Source organism: Coturnix japonica, chromosome 31 (genome assembly GCF_054131305.1).
Source record: "Coturnix japonica strain WE chromosome 31, WE-NBRP24, whole genome shotgun sequence".
Lineage (NCBI taxonomy): Eukaryota > Metazoa > Chordata > Aves > Galliformes > Phasianidae > Coturnix > Coturnix japonica.
The window spans coordinates 5348268-5364726 of NC_140693.1; the positions used below are offsets into that span (position 1 = coordinate 5348268).

At 41.2% G+C, this 16459-nt stretch overlaps 1 protein-coding gene and 1 long non-coding RNA gene across 2 annotated transcripts in view; one reads left to right on the forward strand and one right to left on the reverse strand.

The window, feature by feature from the left end:
• Window positions 1-4048: 4048 nt before the first annotated feature.
• LOC146755688 (cytosolic carboxypeptidase 4-like) overlaps window positions 4049-16459 on the reverse strand; it is a 43068-nt gene continuing 30657 nt past the window's right edge. Inside the window, exon 4 of the mRNA XM_085525324.1 lies at window positions 4049-5608. Coding sequence (XP_085381450.1) covers window positions 5390-5608 — 219 coding nt within the window. The 3' untranslated portion in view covers window positions 4049-5389. The remainder of the gene's footprint in view (window positions 5609-16459) is intronic.
• LOC146755689 (uncharacterized) lies at window positions 5719-8455 on the forward strand. The gene is made up of 3 exons (XR_014937947.1): window positions 5719-6767; window positions 6938-7029; window positions 8180-8455. It is a non-coding gene; the product is annotated as an uncharacterized LOC146755689 (long non-coding RNA).

The following is a 16459-nucleotide window of genomic DNA, read 5'->3' on the forward strand; positions in this document are numbered from 1 at the left end:
TAAAGATGCATGAATTGAAACCAACACGCCTCGTTCCTTCTTTGTTCTTTTGCTCTTTGAACTTCCCACCTTTGGGTCTGCTTCACTCTATTTTGATCTGAATGGCATTTTGGCCACATAGCTTAAAAGATGAGCAGAATTGCTTGCACAGCCATAATCAGGCGAGGATGCATTACAGAGAAGAGATGGGAAATCCAACAGTTCAATACTATGTAGGATTGTGATGGTGCATCAATGAAGTATAGGAGAAGAGCAAGCACAGTTCCAAATGATCTACAAATCCTTCTTGTATATTATTGGATTTGCCATCCACTCACTGACCATTTTAACTGCTCACTGTATGGAAGATGAATAGATTGCACCTGGACAAAGGGCCATGGTAGTGATTAAACATTCTGCTTCTGATTAATATCACAGTAAGGTATATTTACCATCTGGGGAGGAGAGAAATTTATCTCTGTTCAAGAAACATAAGAAATGATAAAGAAACACAAGAGATGAATAATATCTGAGTCAGCAGAAAACACTTAATGACTTTGCAAGGGTCTGCCTCAGTATGTAAGAAACACCTCCCAAACAAAGGGCTACAACTGCTGCAGTGTTTGCAAAACACTCAAAGGCACAAATGCAAAAAGAGAATGAACAGAAGTGCCATCCGTTCAAAACATGAGGAAAAAGGGGAAAACACCCTTAACAAGGTAATGCTTTCTGAAACCTGCTCTTAGTGAGCAGTCACTTCTCATCCTCTTTGTGGTCATGAAAAATGTGAAGTTACCTGGGCAGCACTGACTTAAAACCCAATTGTTTCATAGCAAATGAGGCATGAAACTTATTATCAAAAAACATGATGTCTGAAGTACATGCTGTCATTTTGTTTTCCCAGAAGACAGCTTCCGAATGCCTGAACTGACTGCAAGACATGGCTGGAAATACAAGAATTAGTGGCTCTTCTTGAGCAAAAGCAGAGTTGTGAGGCCAACATCTACAGCACTGTATCTTTGTGAGATAAGAGAGTAAAATGCCTCTACAATCAACTGATACATTACCTTGTTTTTCAGAAGATGGCTGCAAAATGCAGTTAACCCTCCACATATTTGACATTTGACTTGGCAGAATGGTCCTTAAAACTGGCCTGCTGGTAGAGGAATAGCCTTTTGATGCAGAAAAACACCTATAAAAAGTTTCTGAAAAGAAAAACCCACAAACTACTAAGTTCTTTAGTAGGTCTTGTGCAATATGAGGGTGACGGCACCTAAACAAGTGTGAGAGTTAAGGAGAAATGCCCCAGGGGCACAGGATGCTAACTAAAAGCTGGCTGATACCTTGAACAATTTAACCACTAGACAGGCAGTTATGAGAATTGTATTAGGATGATCAAGAGTTTGTTCCATCCCCAGATGCATCTATGCTTCTGAAGTTTGCAGGATGTTCTCTGGATGATATTCTTTTTGGAAATATTTAAAGAATCACTTGTTTTTGTCTTCAACTAATAATCATGGGAAGCAATATATTAGGTACCAACAACCTTTGGAGTACTGGTTCCAGGACTCTGCTAGCACATCATTTACATACCATTTAAACAGAGCTAAAACAAAAGTCCCCTTACTAGACTTTCCCCAGTTTTAGAAAGGTACAGCATTGAGTAGAGCATTGAGTAGGAAGTAAATAGGAGGTTTTTGTGGAGAGAGAATATCTGAGTAAGGAACTTGCAGTGTACTGTAGAGATTTCAGAGTTAAACTATTTCCACACAGTCAAGCACTTTCAGGTAATCCAGAATCCTATGATCTCACTGCATCTCATGGCAATAATCTCAGTAGTTACCGGTTGGTCTTTAAGACAGCTGCCCTTAGAGAACCAGAGATGAAGAGTTGTTATGTGAATTTCATGTTCTCCAAGGATTTCCAGGTTCTGGGGGAAATACTCTACTGTTCTATTAGTAATGTAGCCCCAGAGACAAAAATTCAACTCCCTTTTTGCTTATTTTCAGATATAGCTACTTTGTTACCCTGCCTCTGCTGGGAACTTACTACACAGTTAATGCTCCTGAATGACTTCATATACTGTATGTGCTAGACTGAGGTCAAGAAGGAATTCTTGCCTGTGTTCCAAAATACATTTTGTTAGGACCACTAAAGGTTTAGCACACCTTTCTTCGGCTCACTGGAGACTGTACACTGAACACTATGAAATCAGGTGGGAGAAATCCCCCATTCACACAAGATGCCTCCATTAGACCAGTCATTTCCCCAGTAGCTATTACCTTGCTTCGATCTACCGCTCACTGACTCTGACAGAGCAAATAGTTTATTCTAGAGAAGTAGCCAGTGTCCAGCCTGCTCCTTCATCCTCCTCACAGCAGTAGCGGAAAAGTAAGGCTGCAAAATGCCCTGAGCAGAGAGAGCTCTAAGAGGAAAATTAAAAGACACATCCAGTTATAAACGTTGACAGGTGAAAATGTTCGCTGTTGGAGGGAGATGCTGAGATGCCAAGTCAATGCCACGCACACCAGACACCATGACAAAAAAAAAGACACAAATGCAGAACATGAACCGTAGGAGTTTCGTAACATAAAAGACCTCTGGCTTGTGATCTATGTACCTTTGCCATGAGACATATCACCTGGAAGTCAGATCTGTCCAGTACTGGATTAACTTCTCTTTCCATGGCTTGACCTGTCACCCGGAGTACTATAGAGACGGGCACTCAGAAATGCACATTTAGAAAATTAGATAGATGTATTGAACATAAGCACTGTGCAATTAATCTCACTGATCACAGCTGGAGTGGTCAGAGCAATTTCAGCATGTTTTCTGCAAAACAGAACCTTATCAACTAAATAAAGATCGTATTTTCATCAAGGTCGAGTGACAGTCATCGTTTTCTTCTGACACTGTTAATCCTGCTCTGATAGGAAACATCCATATGTGTATCTTTCTCTACGTGAGAAAGTCAGTCAAGACAGTCTTCTGCAACACGCTCTACCAAAAACAAACTTAAGCTGCAGTCAGACCCATTGGCTCCCACTTAAACACCCACTATTCATTACACAGTACAGAGGTCTGGAAAAGGGATTGCCTGCAAGGTGTTTAAACCACCTCTGCTCACAGTGTAAAGCACACAAGAAAGACATCCCACAGTGTAACCATTTAGGTCGCTCCTGTGTAGCACCTGCAGGCCCCGAGTTCAACTCTGCTTTGGCAAAGGTACAAAAATAATTTGGGTTATTTCCATCCTCACAAGAGGAAAGCATAGAAAGTGTTCAAGTGTTTTTTGTGGTAACTACAGAAGACAACAGCACTGGTTCTAAGCTATAAACACTTCCTGCTCCTTAAACCATGAAAGACAGCTCTAGTCTTGGCAAAAGTAGACTATAATTACCATTGATGTAGTGACACACCACCAGTAAGCAGAAAGACTCTGCTGAGCTCCCTGTGCTACCTAAATGGAGAAAGACTGGATTTCATCTTTACAGAGTAAGATTAGACCGAGTGGAACCCCACACTGCAACCTCCAGTTCTGATGGATAATCAGTTTTTTATTTCATAGTCTATGCATTATTTTATTTCAAAGTCTGAGCTGGGGGAGAGGCCTGGATACAGCTGCTCTCCTGCCCATAGCAGTGTGCTCTCTTTATTCTGCATTCTTCCTTTGGTTGCTTTAGGCCTCTTATTCCCTCTAAAATCAAATTATGCAGTTCTCTTGGCGAGACTCAAAGAAACCCAGAAGCAAAATATTAATTTTCTGAATCAGAATCAATAAGCTGCACAATCCTTTTCAATGAATTATTTATCATAAAATAGAATACACTTACAAGCCAAGCCCCTTGGTCCCCACATCTCCCTTTTCCTGATCTTTTGCAAAAAGCTCCTGTAATATGGCAAATCTTTAGACAGGAGCAAACAATGTAATGTTTACTTGTACTACAAATGCCAACTAATTGCACCTAACCCATCAGAACTCCATAAATCTGCAATTCCACCCATTGGAGTGAAAATGAACAAGTAACCATCACACTGCCTTCAGCAGTGACATCCCATCCCCAGATGACACAGAACCTTGAAGGGACAGAGCGCTTTGCTTTTGACCACCACAAACAGATATGGAATGGCATGGGAGCTGTACAAGGTAAGGGATTTTTCTTTAATTCTTAACTTCTTTAAAAGTATTTGTCATTAGAGAGCTGCTATATTGGTAAAGGTTCATCGCCCACACAACATCAGGAAAAATGAAATGAATGCTCACTAACATGAAACCAACCAAAGAAAAAGGTAATGGAAAACCACACAAATGAGAGAAAGTGCTCATGGAGTTGGTATGACCAGATGGCTTATTTTCAGTGTCTGGGACAAGTCAGAGTTCAATATTTTCCTTCCCTGAAGTTACTTTCATGCAAAAACTCCTCCAGCTCTAATTCAGAATTGGAAAATCTGATTTATATCTCAAATTCATCCACCTGGCCAGGCTTCAGTAGCTCTCTCTAATGAGACACCAACGATTTCTCGGATGGCTGTCCCCAGTACTGAAACCATTTAGGATACATGTTAATTGCTTCATTTATGTGTTCATATGTACAAGTGAGCACAGCTATACAAAAGGAATGTCTCTATATTTTAGTTCTCTTTTTTTCATTGTTCCCCATAAACATTAAAAACCACGAACAAGCTTGTAAGAATGGTTTCAGGCATGAGGAACAGGTGGTGCGAATGTCAGTTAAGTATTCCTGCAGGGGGAAGACTGGAAGTTTGCTGTAAATTATGGGGGCATTTCTGCAACAGAAAAAATTGGCTTTTCATTGATGAAGCTGGAAGCACTCTTTGATAACAAACCCACTGGGAACTTCAAATCATATCACATCACTCAGTTATTTTTTCCTCCATTTGTCTTGGAAAAACAATATTGCAAGAGTAAGTGCTTGCATGTAGAACTAGGAATAGCATGGTTTAGAAAGAGCACATACATTTCTGCTTCATCACAGCTGAAGCATCCCATATTCTGACCTTTACCCAGGCCAAATTCCCCACATATGAGGCAACCTCACTTGCATACATCCCATTGAACACAGGAAGCTAAGAAATGAATTTTGCAATTAGGAAAAAACACCTCCCATATGGTTGTTTGGATAATGACTTCATCACACGCACCAAAAATCACAAACCTATGCTTCATATGTCTGTAGGATACAATGCTGTGAGGAAAAGAGGAATGACTGTGCGAATCCTTGCAGAATCAGGCATACTGTTTCTAAATCATACCATCAAAGTCCTTCACCTAGAGAACATCTTCCCTGTAGGAGATTGACTCCACAGAGGAGATCTGAGGTGGACAGAGTATCACCTGAAACTTCAGTTTCCTGTTGATGAATTCACTGAGACAGTGCCATCCATATGCTCAAGTAATATTTTGAGAGGAAAATGAAATTTGTAAGGAAACTGTCACTGACCTTTGTGCCCGGTCTGTTATTGTTATCTCTTCCTCCAGATCTAGGAGTAGCGCTGCCTGAGCCATCACCTTCTTGCTGCAGGGCAAGGATTTGAGGTGCAGAATGAGCAGAGCAAGGCAAAACTTGCTTCCCATCTCCTCCAGCTCTTGAGTTCCCAGCTGCAGGCCCTGGTGGAAAAAAGGAGGAAGTTTCATTGCTGAGTGTACAAAGCGCAGGTGTTGGGAGACTGTTTTTCAGAAGGACAGCTCTTAGTATTACAGTATCACCTCATTCAGGTTCCCATACAGTCAATCATGAATTCAATGATAGCATTTGTTCTACAGGATCTATTCTAAAATAGCTTCTATTTTACAGAGGCAACAGAGGCAAGTAGTGTAACTGCTCTGGTTACTTACACTGAAGTTGTCACTGTACAAATTAGACTCATACCCCAAGAGGATCTGACTAAATACACTCTTACAAATCATTAGGTCTCATCTTTTTTCTCTCTCTAGAAGCGTCATCTCCCTAAGCAATGGGAAACAAATAGGTTTTATGACTGTAAATACTGGACAGTGGCAGAGATTAGAGAAAAAACAGTGAAGAGGGGAAGGAGGGAACATCTTTAACAAGTTATGAATTGCTTTTTAAGAAAATCAATTACAAAGTAATTGCAAAATAACAAATAACTCTGAGGAATTTCTCAGTGTATTAAAAGCCTATGTCTCTAGTAGGGACGTGCAGGCAAAGAAATGCAAAAACAGGACTGGGATTATCAACATCACCTTTCCAAGAGGACTCCTTCAAGCTGTGGATCCTCACATGGAGGAGCCCTGACTTTGAATTGTCTGTGCATGCTTTTTCACTACTTAAAAAAATAAAGACCCAACAAAAAAGTAACACATCAAGGGCCTACATAGGAGTAATCCGGTGTAATTACTGGTAGTTTCTCACAAGCAGTGAGATGGCAAGAGACCAAAAAAAACCTCCAAAACCACAAAAGAGTCACCGAAAATAACCCAAAGAAACTGCAAAATCCCTCATCTTTGGCATTTAGTGATCACATCATGTGTTACTCCTTAATGCTATCACACCAGGGGTTGAATCAATTGCTGAACAATTGCAGCCTTTGTCAGTATCAGCCCCGTGTGCTTTTGAAGCACAAACCATTTCTGCAGCCAACCTTCTGACAAGAACTCCAATCCCATTTCCAAGACTGTTTCCTTAGCAATTGCCATAAGTCCGTGCTCACAGCCCTGGCACCAGCCACAAGCACAGTGTGTGCTCCACACCAGCATGGCCTGCTCTTGACCCTTCACTCGGTGTTTGTTACTGCACATCTTACAGGTAACAGAGCCCATATATTATATATATTATATATTATATATATATAATATACCAGTAACTGATAACAGGGGGCTGAGCTCCAGTCTCCTGTTTCTTAGTAGTTAGTTTTGTTTTGCCTTCTTTAATTTGTTTATGTTTCCTATGTAAGGTTGCACTTATAATTTCTCTAGGATCTTCTGCACAGCTGAGAGAAATTGGGAGCCAACAGCATGGAGGTGGATGGAAAAAAGAGGCTTCCCAAGTGACCATCTACAGCTCCCTTGTAATGCTTTTTTTTGGTTCATGTTTGTTAGAGGCCACAAAATGTCTTACAAGGCGAATGCCTTCACTTCAACTCCAGCAAGTCCAGCATGTACAAATAAAATCTAACATTAAAGCAGCCCTATCTGATAACAAACACATTTTCCTATAGTAACCACATTGAAATTCTGCTTGTTTTCTCAAACTATATGAATAAATATGAATAGGTAATTATAATAATGAATAATGAACAAATAATGCATTATTTTGAGCTTGTACATATACTGAGTGGTTGGACAGCTAGATAAGCAGAGGACGTGCCTAGAAGAGCACACAAACAATATGAGAAAACAGAGCCTCCCTGCCAGGCGTAGACAAAGGACTCTGGAGATCTGACTTCTGCTCTCAGAAAGTCTCTTAAATATCTTTAAAGCAGTCAGCAAATCTCTAACACCATTTCTTCTCCCATCCTAATCACTGCAAGCTTTGCTAAGTAAGAGCCAGGTGCAATGAACTATAGTAATTATTAATAATGGGAAGAAAATAGATGAAGAGGCTTAGAGGAACCAATGGTCATTAATACAAAACAACGAGGGCCTAGCAGCTCTACATAGATTCCTCACTTCCATTATTTTACTTCAGAAGACATTTTAGTGTGGCAGTTACAATTGGCAGGTGGAAATGGTGACATTTCTGAGCAAAAATAAGTCACTTCCACAGCAAAGGAATTATTCTCTCAGGGGTAAAAAATACAAGGAACATCTTGGGGCTTTCCCTGGGGTGTATCTTAGGGTCCTGTTTCCAGGATCCAGGCAGCACACTAAATACCTATCAATCCAGGAGATGCGAATAGTGACAGTGCTAAAACTCAGCCTGTGGGCTTACAATTCCCCAGGGTTTTATTCAGGATATGAAGAGGCCTTAGGAAACTATGAACAGAGAAATAATAATAATAAAAGTATAATACACCTGAGAAGCCTCAGACAGTAAGTGCTCATGCTCTGAAGTTAGCTGCTTTATGATGGACCCATATTGCTTCGAGAACAGACAGCTCGGCAATAACAGCTGGAAACCTCAGCTAGAACATTACAAGTTAACACATTTAATTCACTTCAAACACAGGCAGTCTTTTATTTTCCAACTCAGACAATGCTCTCCCTCTTCTTCCTCAGCTCTCAGCAGAGGCAGGAGCTGGAGCTGCATTGGTGACTACCATTAAAGTGAAGATGCTGACAGAACTGATGCATCAAACTAACAGCATTAATGATATCTGCCAGCAGTGCCAAGAGCTGGTGCTCTGGGTAGAAACCAGCCCCTCCTGCCTTGCTTGAAATTCTTGAAATTCTACAAGAGATAAAGAAAGAGAAGTGGTGAACTTTTGATTTTGGTTAAGAAGCTCCACAGCAGTCAAGCTGGATTGTTTCTACTCACAGTGACAATATGTAACCCGTTTGCCACTACCATGCAGGAGGAAGCTGTTCTACCTGCCATCAGGTCCTCTGCAATGTCCTGAACTCTCAGAGACCCTATCTTTCCCCATCACAATCCTACATGGCTCCATCCTCCTCTGGAGGCATCTGTATGAGAAGCGGAGTGCAGTGCAGTCTTCCAAGCCAGCAAAATCTAAGCAAAGTCTGAATCAGAAAACTGTACCAGAAAGCTGCAGACAAGATCATCAGTCTTAATTAGTTTAGCCTCATGGATATGCTAACAAAGGTATTCTTCTTTGATGATCAGCTCATATCTTTGCATAGTTTCTGCTCTTCATAACATGAAAGTGCCAGTCTGGATCAGCATTGGCTCAATACACACATTGCTGCGCAATACAAATATGCCCACTGGTCCCCTGGGCCCCCTCATGCATGTCTTTTGAAGACATAATGTTAAAGGATAACAGGTTTATAGTTTCCTGGCTGTTATAAAGAATAATGGAACTAGACATTATTTGCTAATCTCTTCTCATTTTTTCATACCACAGCAGACAGTATGGTAAGAGACATCACCATGCTCTAATATCTGGATGTATCTGTATATATGATTTGGTGGGAAGAAACATTCCAGAGGAACTCAACATGGCTAATCAGATGAATTAAATGAACACAACCTATTAGCTCTTGGTCTAGTTAAACCAGTACATTTGTTCTCTGCCCAAACTGTTTTTATCATAACAGGGCAGTGAGGTGTTCATCTGCATCTCCTAAATGACACTGTGTCACAGTAATAGGAAACACGGAAGGAGGGGGAAAAATAAGAAAGCTATTCCGTGATTTATCATTTGGCCAAGATAATGGCAATAAAAATTCTCCTAATGAAAGTTGATGAAATTATACCGGAAAAAGAGTTCATTCGCATTCAGCACTGATGCATCAACTATATATTCACAACTAAATGCTTCCAACGTCTCTCAATTTACCTAAAAACACATCACAGGCTAAGAGACAATGTAATGGGAAAACTTCGTTATTCATTACTCATATGCTTTAAACAACCCCACAAGCCAAAGGCAGCGATAGTTTCATAACACAGATATTGTTGAAGGTGGAAGGACTCCAGAAGTTAAATTAGAATTTTCTCTCTCCACCAGGGTAACAAGAGCTGCAGTTAAACTGGAGTTGAAAGATATTAATAAACACAAGTAGACAACAGATTTCAGAGCCATCATTTTTCTCTTGCGTTCAGAGAAAAGGGATCTTTGGCACACAGTACGGTCACTTTTGGGCACTGTTCAATCCTTGAGGCAATATTTTTCCCTGCAAACTTACTTCCAGTCAACACATACACACACACATGCAGAGTATACTCTGCATCTCAACAGCTTTACACATGCACAATGGTTATGCCCTAAGGCTGGGTATAAATAAATTGGCAGTCTGGTTTCCCACTAATTCCATCAGTGAGCTCTCCATTGGAATACTAATAGAAACTACTTCGAGGCTGCACAGGACAAACCACACAGCTGAATGAAACATTTGGTGCCTGCAGATGAAATTTTAGCCTGGGCCAGCCCCAAAAGATAGTGTCCTTTAAACCCCTGTGAAAGAAAACATGCTGATGCACAATGGGGAACCAGCTATTGAGATGAGGACAGTAGGGAACAAGCCAGTTTTTCTCATGGCCCAGAGATCCCTAAGCAGTAGGTATGACATTCTAAACAGACAAAGTTTAGGGGATAGAAATTTGGGCCAAAAGATTTCAAAGGGATTAAGCAAGCAGAAAAGGCTGAAGATGGAGAAAAAAAATTGGGTAGCTTGAATTTCTAGAAAGATGAGAGGGGTTGAGTTAAAGACAGAAGATAAAAGGACTGGAGAGATAAAAGGATGAGAAAGAGGGAGGGGTGGTTGAGGTCAGTGGATGCTGATGTGGAGGAATGATAACAAGAGGAAAACTAATGGAAACCTCAATCCCCATCTCACTGTTGGAGAGGTGTGCTTCGTTATGAATGCCCATCCTCGCTTTCCTCAGTACTTTGGCTACTAGGTGAGGAAACAAGGCCCAGCTTGCTGTCAACCCTCCCTGAAAATCTGCTGAATTTAGCTGATGCTCTGATTCAGCTGGGACTGAGCAAACTTCTTTGTTTCGTCACAAGATGGGTTATTGATTTGTCATTCAAACGGACTCTTTCCCTGGCTAAAGATGCTACAGGCTAGATTGTTCAAGGGATGGAGGAAAGCAGATCAGAGAGCAGAAAGAGGCCTGAAAGGCCTGTTTGTAAGAGAACTGAGGATTTAGCAAATGGTAAAACTGGTTGTCAAGTTCTACTTATTCAGATAGCATAGATAGCCAACCAAAGTAAGCATAAAGATGGGGATATATTCTCATCACCCTCCCCCAGAGACTGCACACTCACACAGAGCAGTAGTGGTTGGGTATGGAATGCTTCCATACTTGCTGGATGCTGGTGCACCTCTTTCGCATTGCTTCCTGAGATGGAAGGTAGTACATGGTACCAGAAGGTCCAGTTTTGCCAGATCACTTCTTGGGTATCACTGGGACCAATGCATACATTTATGTGGGGCATAACTGTGAAAAGTGGCTGAATCAGGAATAAAAGATGGACAAAAATAGAAAGCAAAACCAACGTAGATGAGCCATAAAGAAGGTCCAGAGGGCAAAGAACAAAAGTAGTGGGAATTGTCAGTATGTTTTTGTTGTTGTCATTGTTTGTTTGTCAGGAAAAACAACAACAACAACAAAACAGAAAATAAATAGAAAAAATAAGTGCTAATTCTTGAAAGAAAACAAATAGTGCTCCAGATAATTAACTCTCCTACTTGGCAGACAAGAAGAAGAAATGGGGAAACTGTTCAAGGTCATACAGTGATTCTGGGGCAGTGTAAGAAAAGAAAACTACTTTACACTGGTGACAACCAAGTGCTTTGTTCAAGAACATTTCTGTCTTTAATGCAGGTTCCAGTACTGGCAACAGGTTAACTGCTGTTACCCCATCTGACTGTGCCTTCAACATTCATCTGTAGTCTACCCACGGCTTTCTCTCACTCGTACACCTTCTGCTGTGTGAACTCTATGGAACCTGGAACAAGTCACAGCCAGGTTATAGCCTGAGGTGCCTGAAGATTAAATGTGAGGTGGAGCTCTAAGTACATCTGAGAGTCTGTGTCAAATGAATTAGCTCATAAAAGCAGTCTGGGAAAGCAAGAAGTTGAATTTTTGCAAGTCCTAAATTGGCAGTTTAATCCCTGGATCACTTTTCCTCCCTCTCTACTTCCACTTCTCTGCTTGTATGAATAACTTCAGCATACAGAAAAGTGAGCAGACTCCAGGCCCACCCAAGCATTTTCAGCTATGAGTTTAACTCATTTGGCCATATTTCACCGTGGGAGTTAAATAACTTCCTAATCCTGGCTGGTGATCACCACATGCTTGGCAACAAAAGGATTTATGATGTTTATTCTGGCTAACGTAAATACAGATGCTATTCAGAAAGCGTCTGACCTGTTTTGAACATTCTTAGTACAGTATTTGTCTCCATAATGTCATTCACTATCAGGTTCTCCTGGTTAATTATGTGTTATATAAAGAACCAATTGTATCTTTTCATGAAATGCCCTCCATATTGTTCTATGTTACACAACACCTTGTTATTTTTCTGTGTGGCTTTAAAGCAGAGCAAGTATTTATAGTTACTGGGAAATTACAAAGTAGATTTTATTTTGAAATTCACTATACTATAATCTGCAATATAGAAAGCTTTGAAGCCTTTCCCTCTTACTCTGATAAAACATATGCCATTCTGCCCATCCCAGAGGTGATGAAAATATGTATTGACCAAAATGACACAGCAACACTAGTACGCTTTTCTTCCCCATACAAAATAAGACCCCATGATGGATCATGGTATCACTTTTGCACCAACATAATGATTTAGGCACTAGAGTGCATTTAGAAAGAAGCCAGCACAGCATGACCCAGACATCACAGCATGCTCCAGCCTGATAGCTGTCTGCCCCACAGGATCTCTGGTGCTCTGTTCCCATGCTAGCACATTACAGACACAAGCAGACCGGCAAAGCTGCATGTTGGCCTGATAGCAACGTTACATGGAGTGGAATTTAATGGGGTGGCGAGTTTGCTTCCTGCTATGCTGCCACCAAATATCCACATCACTGTGAAGCCTCTCCCCAGCACAGTGCTGAGTGTTACTGCTGAGCTCTCTGCACTCTTTCCCTTTCTCTCTCAATAGCTCAAGTATCACTAATACTCTCCCATATCGAATCTGCCTTCCAGGCCACTGTGTGCTTCCTCTAGCCCCCCCTTTCATTATCTCTTTTGCCTTACAAAGAAAATAACTCATAACAGACAAAGCAGTCCAAAGGAGGTACTACCATTCACGTCTATAGCGATATTATAGCATCTTCCAAGCCTACATTTTCTCACATACACAAGCATCTTACTCACTTTCTTCTTTATTGTTGCTGCTGCACATGGCACAGATATCTTTATTGAGCTGTCTTTCTAATCGCTACTTATGTTTTCCTGAACAGTCAGAGCTAATTCAGAACCCAACCATGTGTTTGAATGCTTTAAACTATTCCTTCAAACATGCTTTACCCCGCCACCGTCTGTATTTTATCTTCCATTCCCGTAACCACAGTCTTGCTGTCCTCCTTCCTACTGTATAATTCATATCAGCTGCAAACAGTAAATCTTAGCATTTTACTGTTCTCCTCATTTCTCAGTCATTAAAGAAATACAGACCAAAACAGAGTGGTAGCTGGAGTCACCTTACTATCCATTTCTTCCCACCCCAGTGATGATTAATACATCCCACCTATTTTTCCAGACTTTTAAGTAGATTTTCACTATACAAATGACCCTTTTGTGCCTCACCCCAAAACTCCAATCCCTTTGGGATTTCTTTTGGGTGAGGGAAACTCTCTTCTCCTTAGTTCTGACTTAACTAGGATGTCCACCAATGCTGCTCACTTAAATATGAGTCTTAACAAATGACAAACTTTGTATACTGCATCTCCCTTTCACTCATGCCATCAAGGCAATTAACTCAGTCACTGTGCTTCCCTGCCCTTGTGTTTCTCGTAGGTTTTTTCTTTTTTTGGTGGTTCTCAACCTCTGGAGTAAATTTTAAAACATAAGGAATCAGAATGAGCACATTGTTTAGCATGTTTGAGATGTCTGCTATCTACCCCACTGGCCATTATTAATGATTTTACCAGTTTGAATCTTCAGTTCCTTTGTTCCCTTATAACTCTTACAGCAATAAAACCTGAGGTTTACCTGATTCTGTGTGTTGTAGCCTTGGTTGAATATAAAATTACACCGACAGATAACGTGCAGACATTGTCTTCCTGCATAAAACAGCCAGAGTGGTCCCACAGCATTCTGCTCTGTGCCTGTCCTGGCTGCCTACCAGCTCTGCCAACATGCCTGTGGCCCCAGGACAGCATAAATAGCTCCAGCATGCATCCAAATCTCAGCCTTCACAATTCCTTATTATTCCAGTCCTGAGGGTCCACTGTTTCCTTCCAGAGCCTTTTGATTATGCCTTGGAGCATGCTTCTTTTTTCCAGATCTAAGTCTGTTCTATACTAAATCCCTCATTTCCTCTGACTCCTGCTTCCATTGGCACCAGAGCAAAACTTCTACCCGATGGCAGTCCCCTTGCCTGGGCCACGCCACACGCCAGCTCCTGCAGTTAAATTGCCATGCACATATTCACAGATCAGCCCAAGACCTTCTCTTTGTTGGTCTCCTTAAACATTTACTTTAAACACGTCTTCATAAAGAGACTCATGAGTGAGAGGTAAGGGCACAGAGCCATCTGCAGCTCTGAGCCTTCCTTTCTCGTTTCTCAAATTTCACATATATTGTATGGCTGTCCCCTTACACTGCGCCTTTTCCCCTATATTATGAAGGATTCCTCATGTCAATTTTCTATCTTTTTTCATTTCACAAGTTCTCTTTGGTTATCTTCAGCCAGCTGCCAAAGCTGGTTTCCCCACCTAACACACTTCCAAGTGATCAGTGACAGTAAGCAACTACAATTCCAGAATTCATTGTATTAGCACTTCTAAAGCAACAAAGGAACCATTGATTTCCCAAGCCAAGGATACACAGGAAAGCACAAAAGGCATACGTGCCCAGTTCAGATCAGAGAGGAAAGAGACACACTGTTTGGTGAGGAATCCAGCCTGGTAACTGCTCCCTTTGAAGGTGAAGGATGGGAGTACAAAGAAGGGGCTTGTTGGCTGTGTTCTAATGGGTGTTAGCATAATTATTCTGATACAGGATGCTTCTTGCAGCTTGAATATGTCAGAAAGTTACCTTAACAGACGTATTTTACCAAAAGGCCCAGGGAGAAAGAATGATCTTTTTACAAGAAGGTTGGGTTAGGAGGGACATCCTGTGAAGGGTCTTGGGAATACAGACCACACAACCAGATGCCAGACATCAAGATAAGTTCCTCCAGGTGAAACAGTTGCCACCAGCTGCTAACCAGGATTTATAGGTCTGCGGAGTCCAAAGGCTCACTTTATTGCCAACCCAGATGTCCGCTGGTACAAGTAGTCTGATGGCTGATGGGGTTTTTTTAAACCACTCTTTTGGCTGAGAATACGATTAGTATCAAAAGAAAGGAACCAGCAAACAAAAACAACAGAGATCAAAACTGAATATTCTACATTATTACAGCAGATATGAGCCCCTGTTGCTTGCCCACAAGGAACCTACCAGCAGCATGAGCTCAGACGTTTGGACTTGTTTACCAAGGATGAGTGTCAATTAGACACAAACTTCTTCAAACCACCTATAAGCCTTTACTGCTCTTATAATCCCACCAGCAAAGGCTTACTTTAACTTCTCCACTTACTGTGCTTTTGGAAAGAAAGAGAAAAAGAAATCAGGTGTTTGAAGGCTGTAAGGAACAGACTGAAGAAAGGGAAACAAGATCAGAGAGACAGAAGTAGGGTGAGGGGGAGGCAACTATCTCTATCAAGTGGGATAACTGATGTGACTCACACAAAAGCAGCTTATATTTCCTCTTGTTCTGCAATGAATATTTCCACTTTGTCTTTTTCAGAGGAGACCAGCCAGAAGCAAATGCACAGCAGCTGAGTAATGCCTCAACCTCCAGAGCATCATGCAAAAAGAGAAAGACATGTAGGCCTCAGAAGAATAAACTAAGTTTCTCTGAGTCTTTGGAGACCTACTGACCGTTCACAGTGTGACGCAGGCAAACCTGTATTAACAGAGAAGATGCTGACTCCAGATTATAGGCTTTCAAGACTTCTTATCTTGCAGCTGTACTACCTGAGAAAATTTGCATAAGAACAAGCTGCCTCTTTCTTAGAAGTCTTTTTCAACCTGTTTTTATGATTTCCACTTAAAACGATAATCCTCTGTTTGTGACACTGCAATCATTTCTACTACAATCAAGTGTTCCATCCAGAAGAAGGATTACTGTCTCGGTTTGGGGAAGTAATATGGACCTCAGAAAGAACAAAGCAGCCAGTTTACAAGCAAATGACCTTGATAATAAAGAAAAAAAGAAAACAAGAGCGTGTATGATCAGATCTGCCTCTTCCAAGAGACATCTGATGCACTTCAGGCTCACAAGAACTGGTATTTCCTCAATATGTTCATACAATGGAGCTGGAAAAATTGGCAATGCCTACCTTCACTGTGCCAACCCAACATACACTCAGATTTTTCCTTAGACAACCTACCAACGTTTTAAATGTGAACACTGGAGACACATATACAATAAACCTAGCACAGTACACAACGCCATGCATTTAGCACCATGTCTTTTGAGGAGGAGCATCGCCTCACATGGTGCCGAGTGTCAAACAACTGTTCTAAATCATTGCCACCGGCAGCTGCTCTGAAATCCAAAGAACAAACGGTTAAAATAAATGAAAGCAAAAGCCTTTTTCTTTCTCCCCCCAAGAAGATAATTTAGCATGACTTTCCACAGA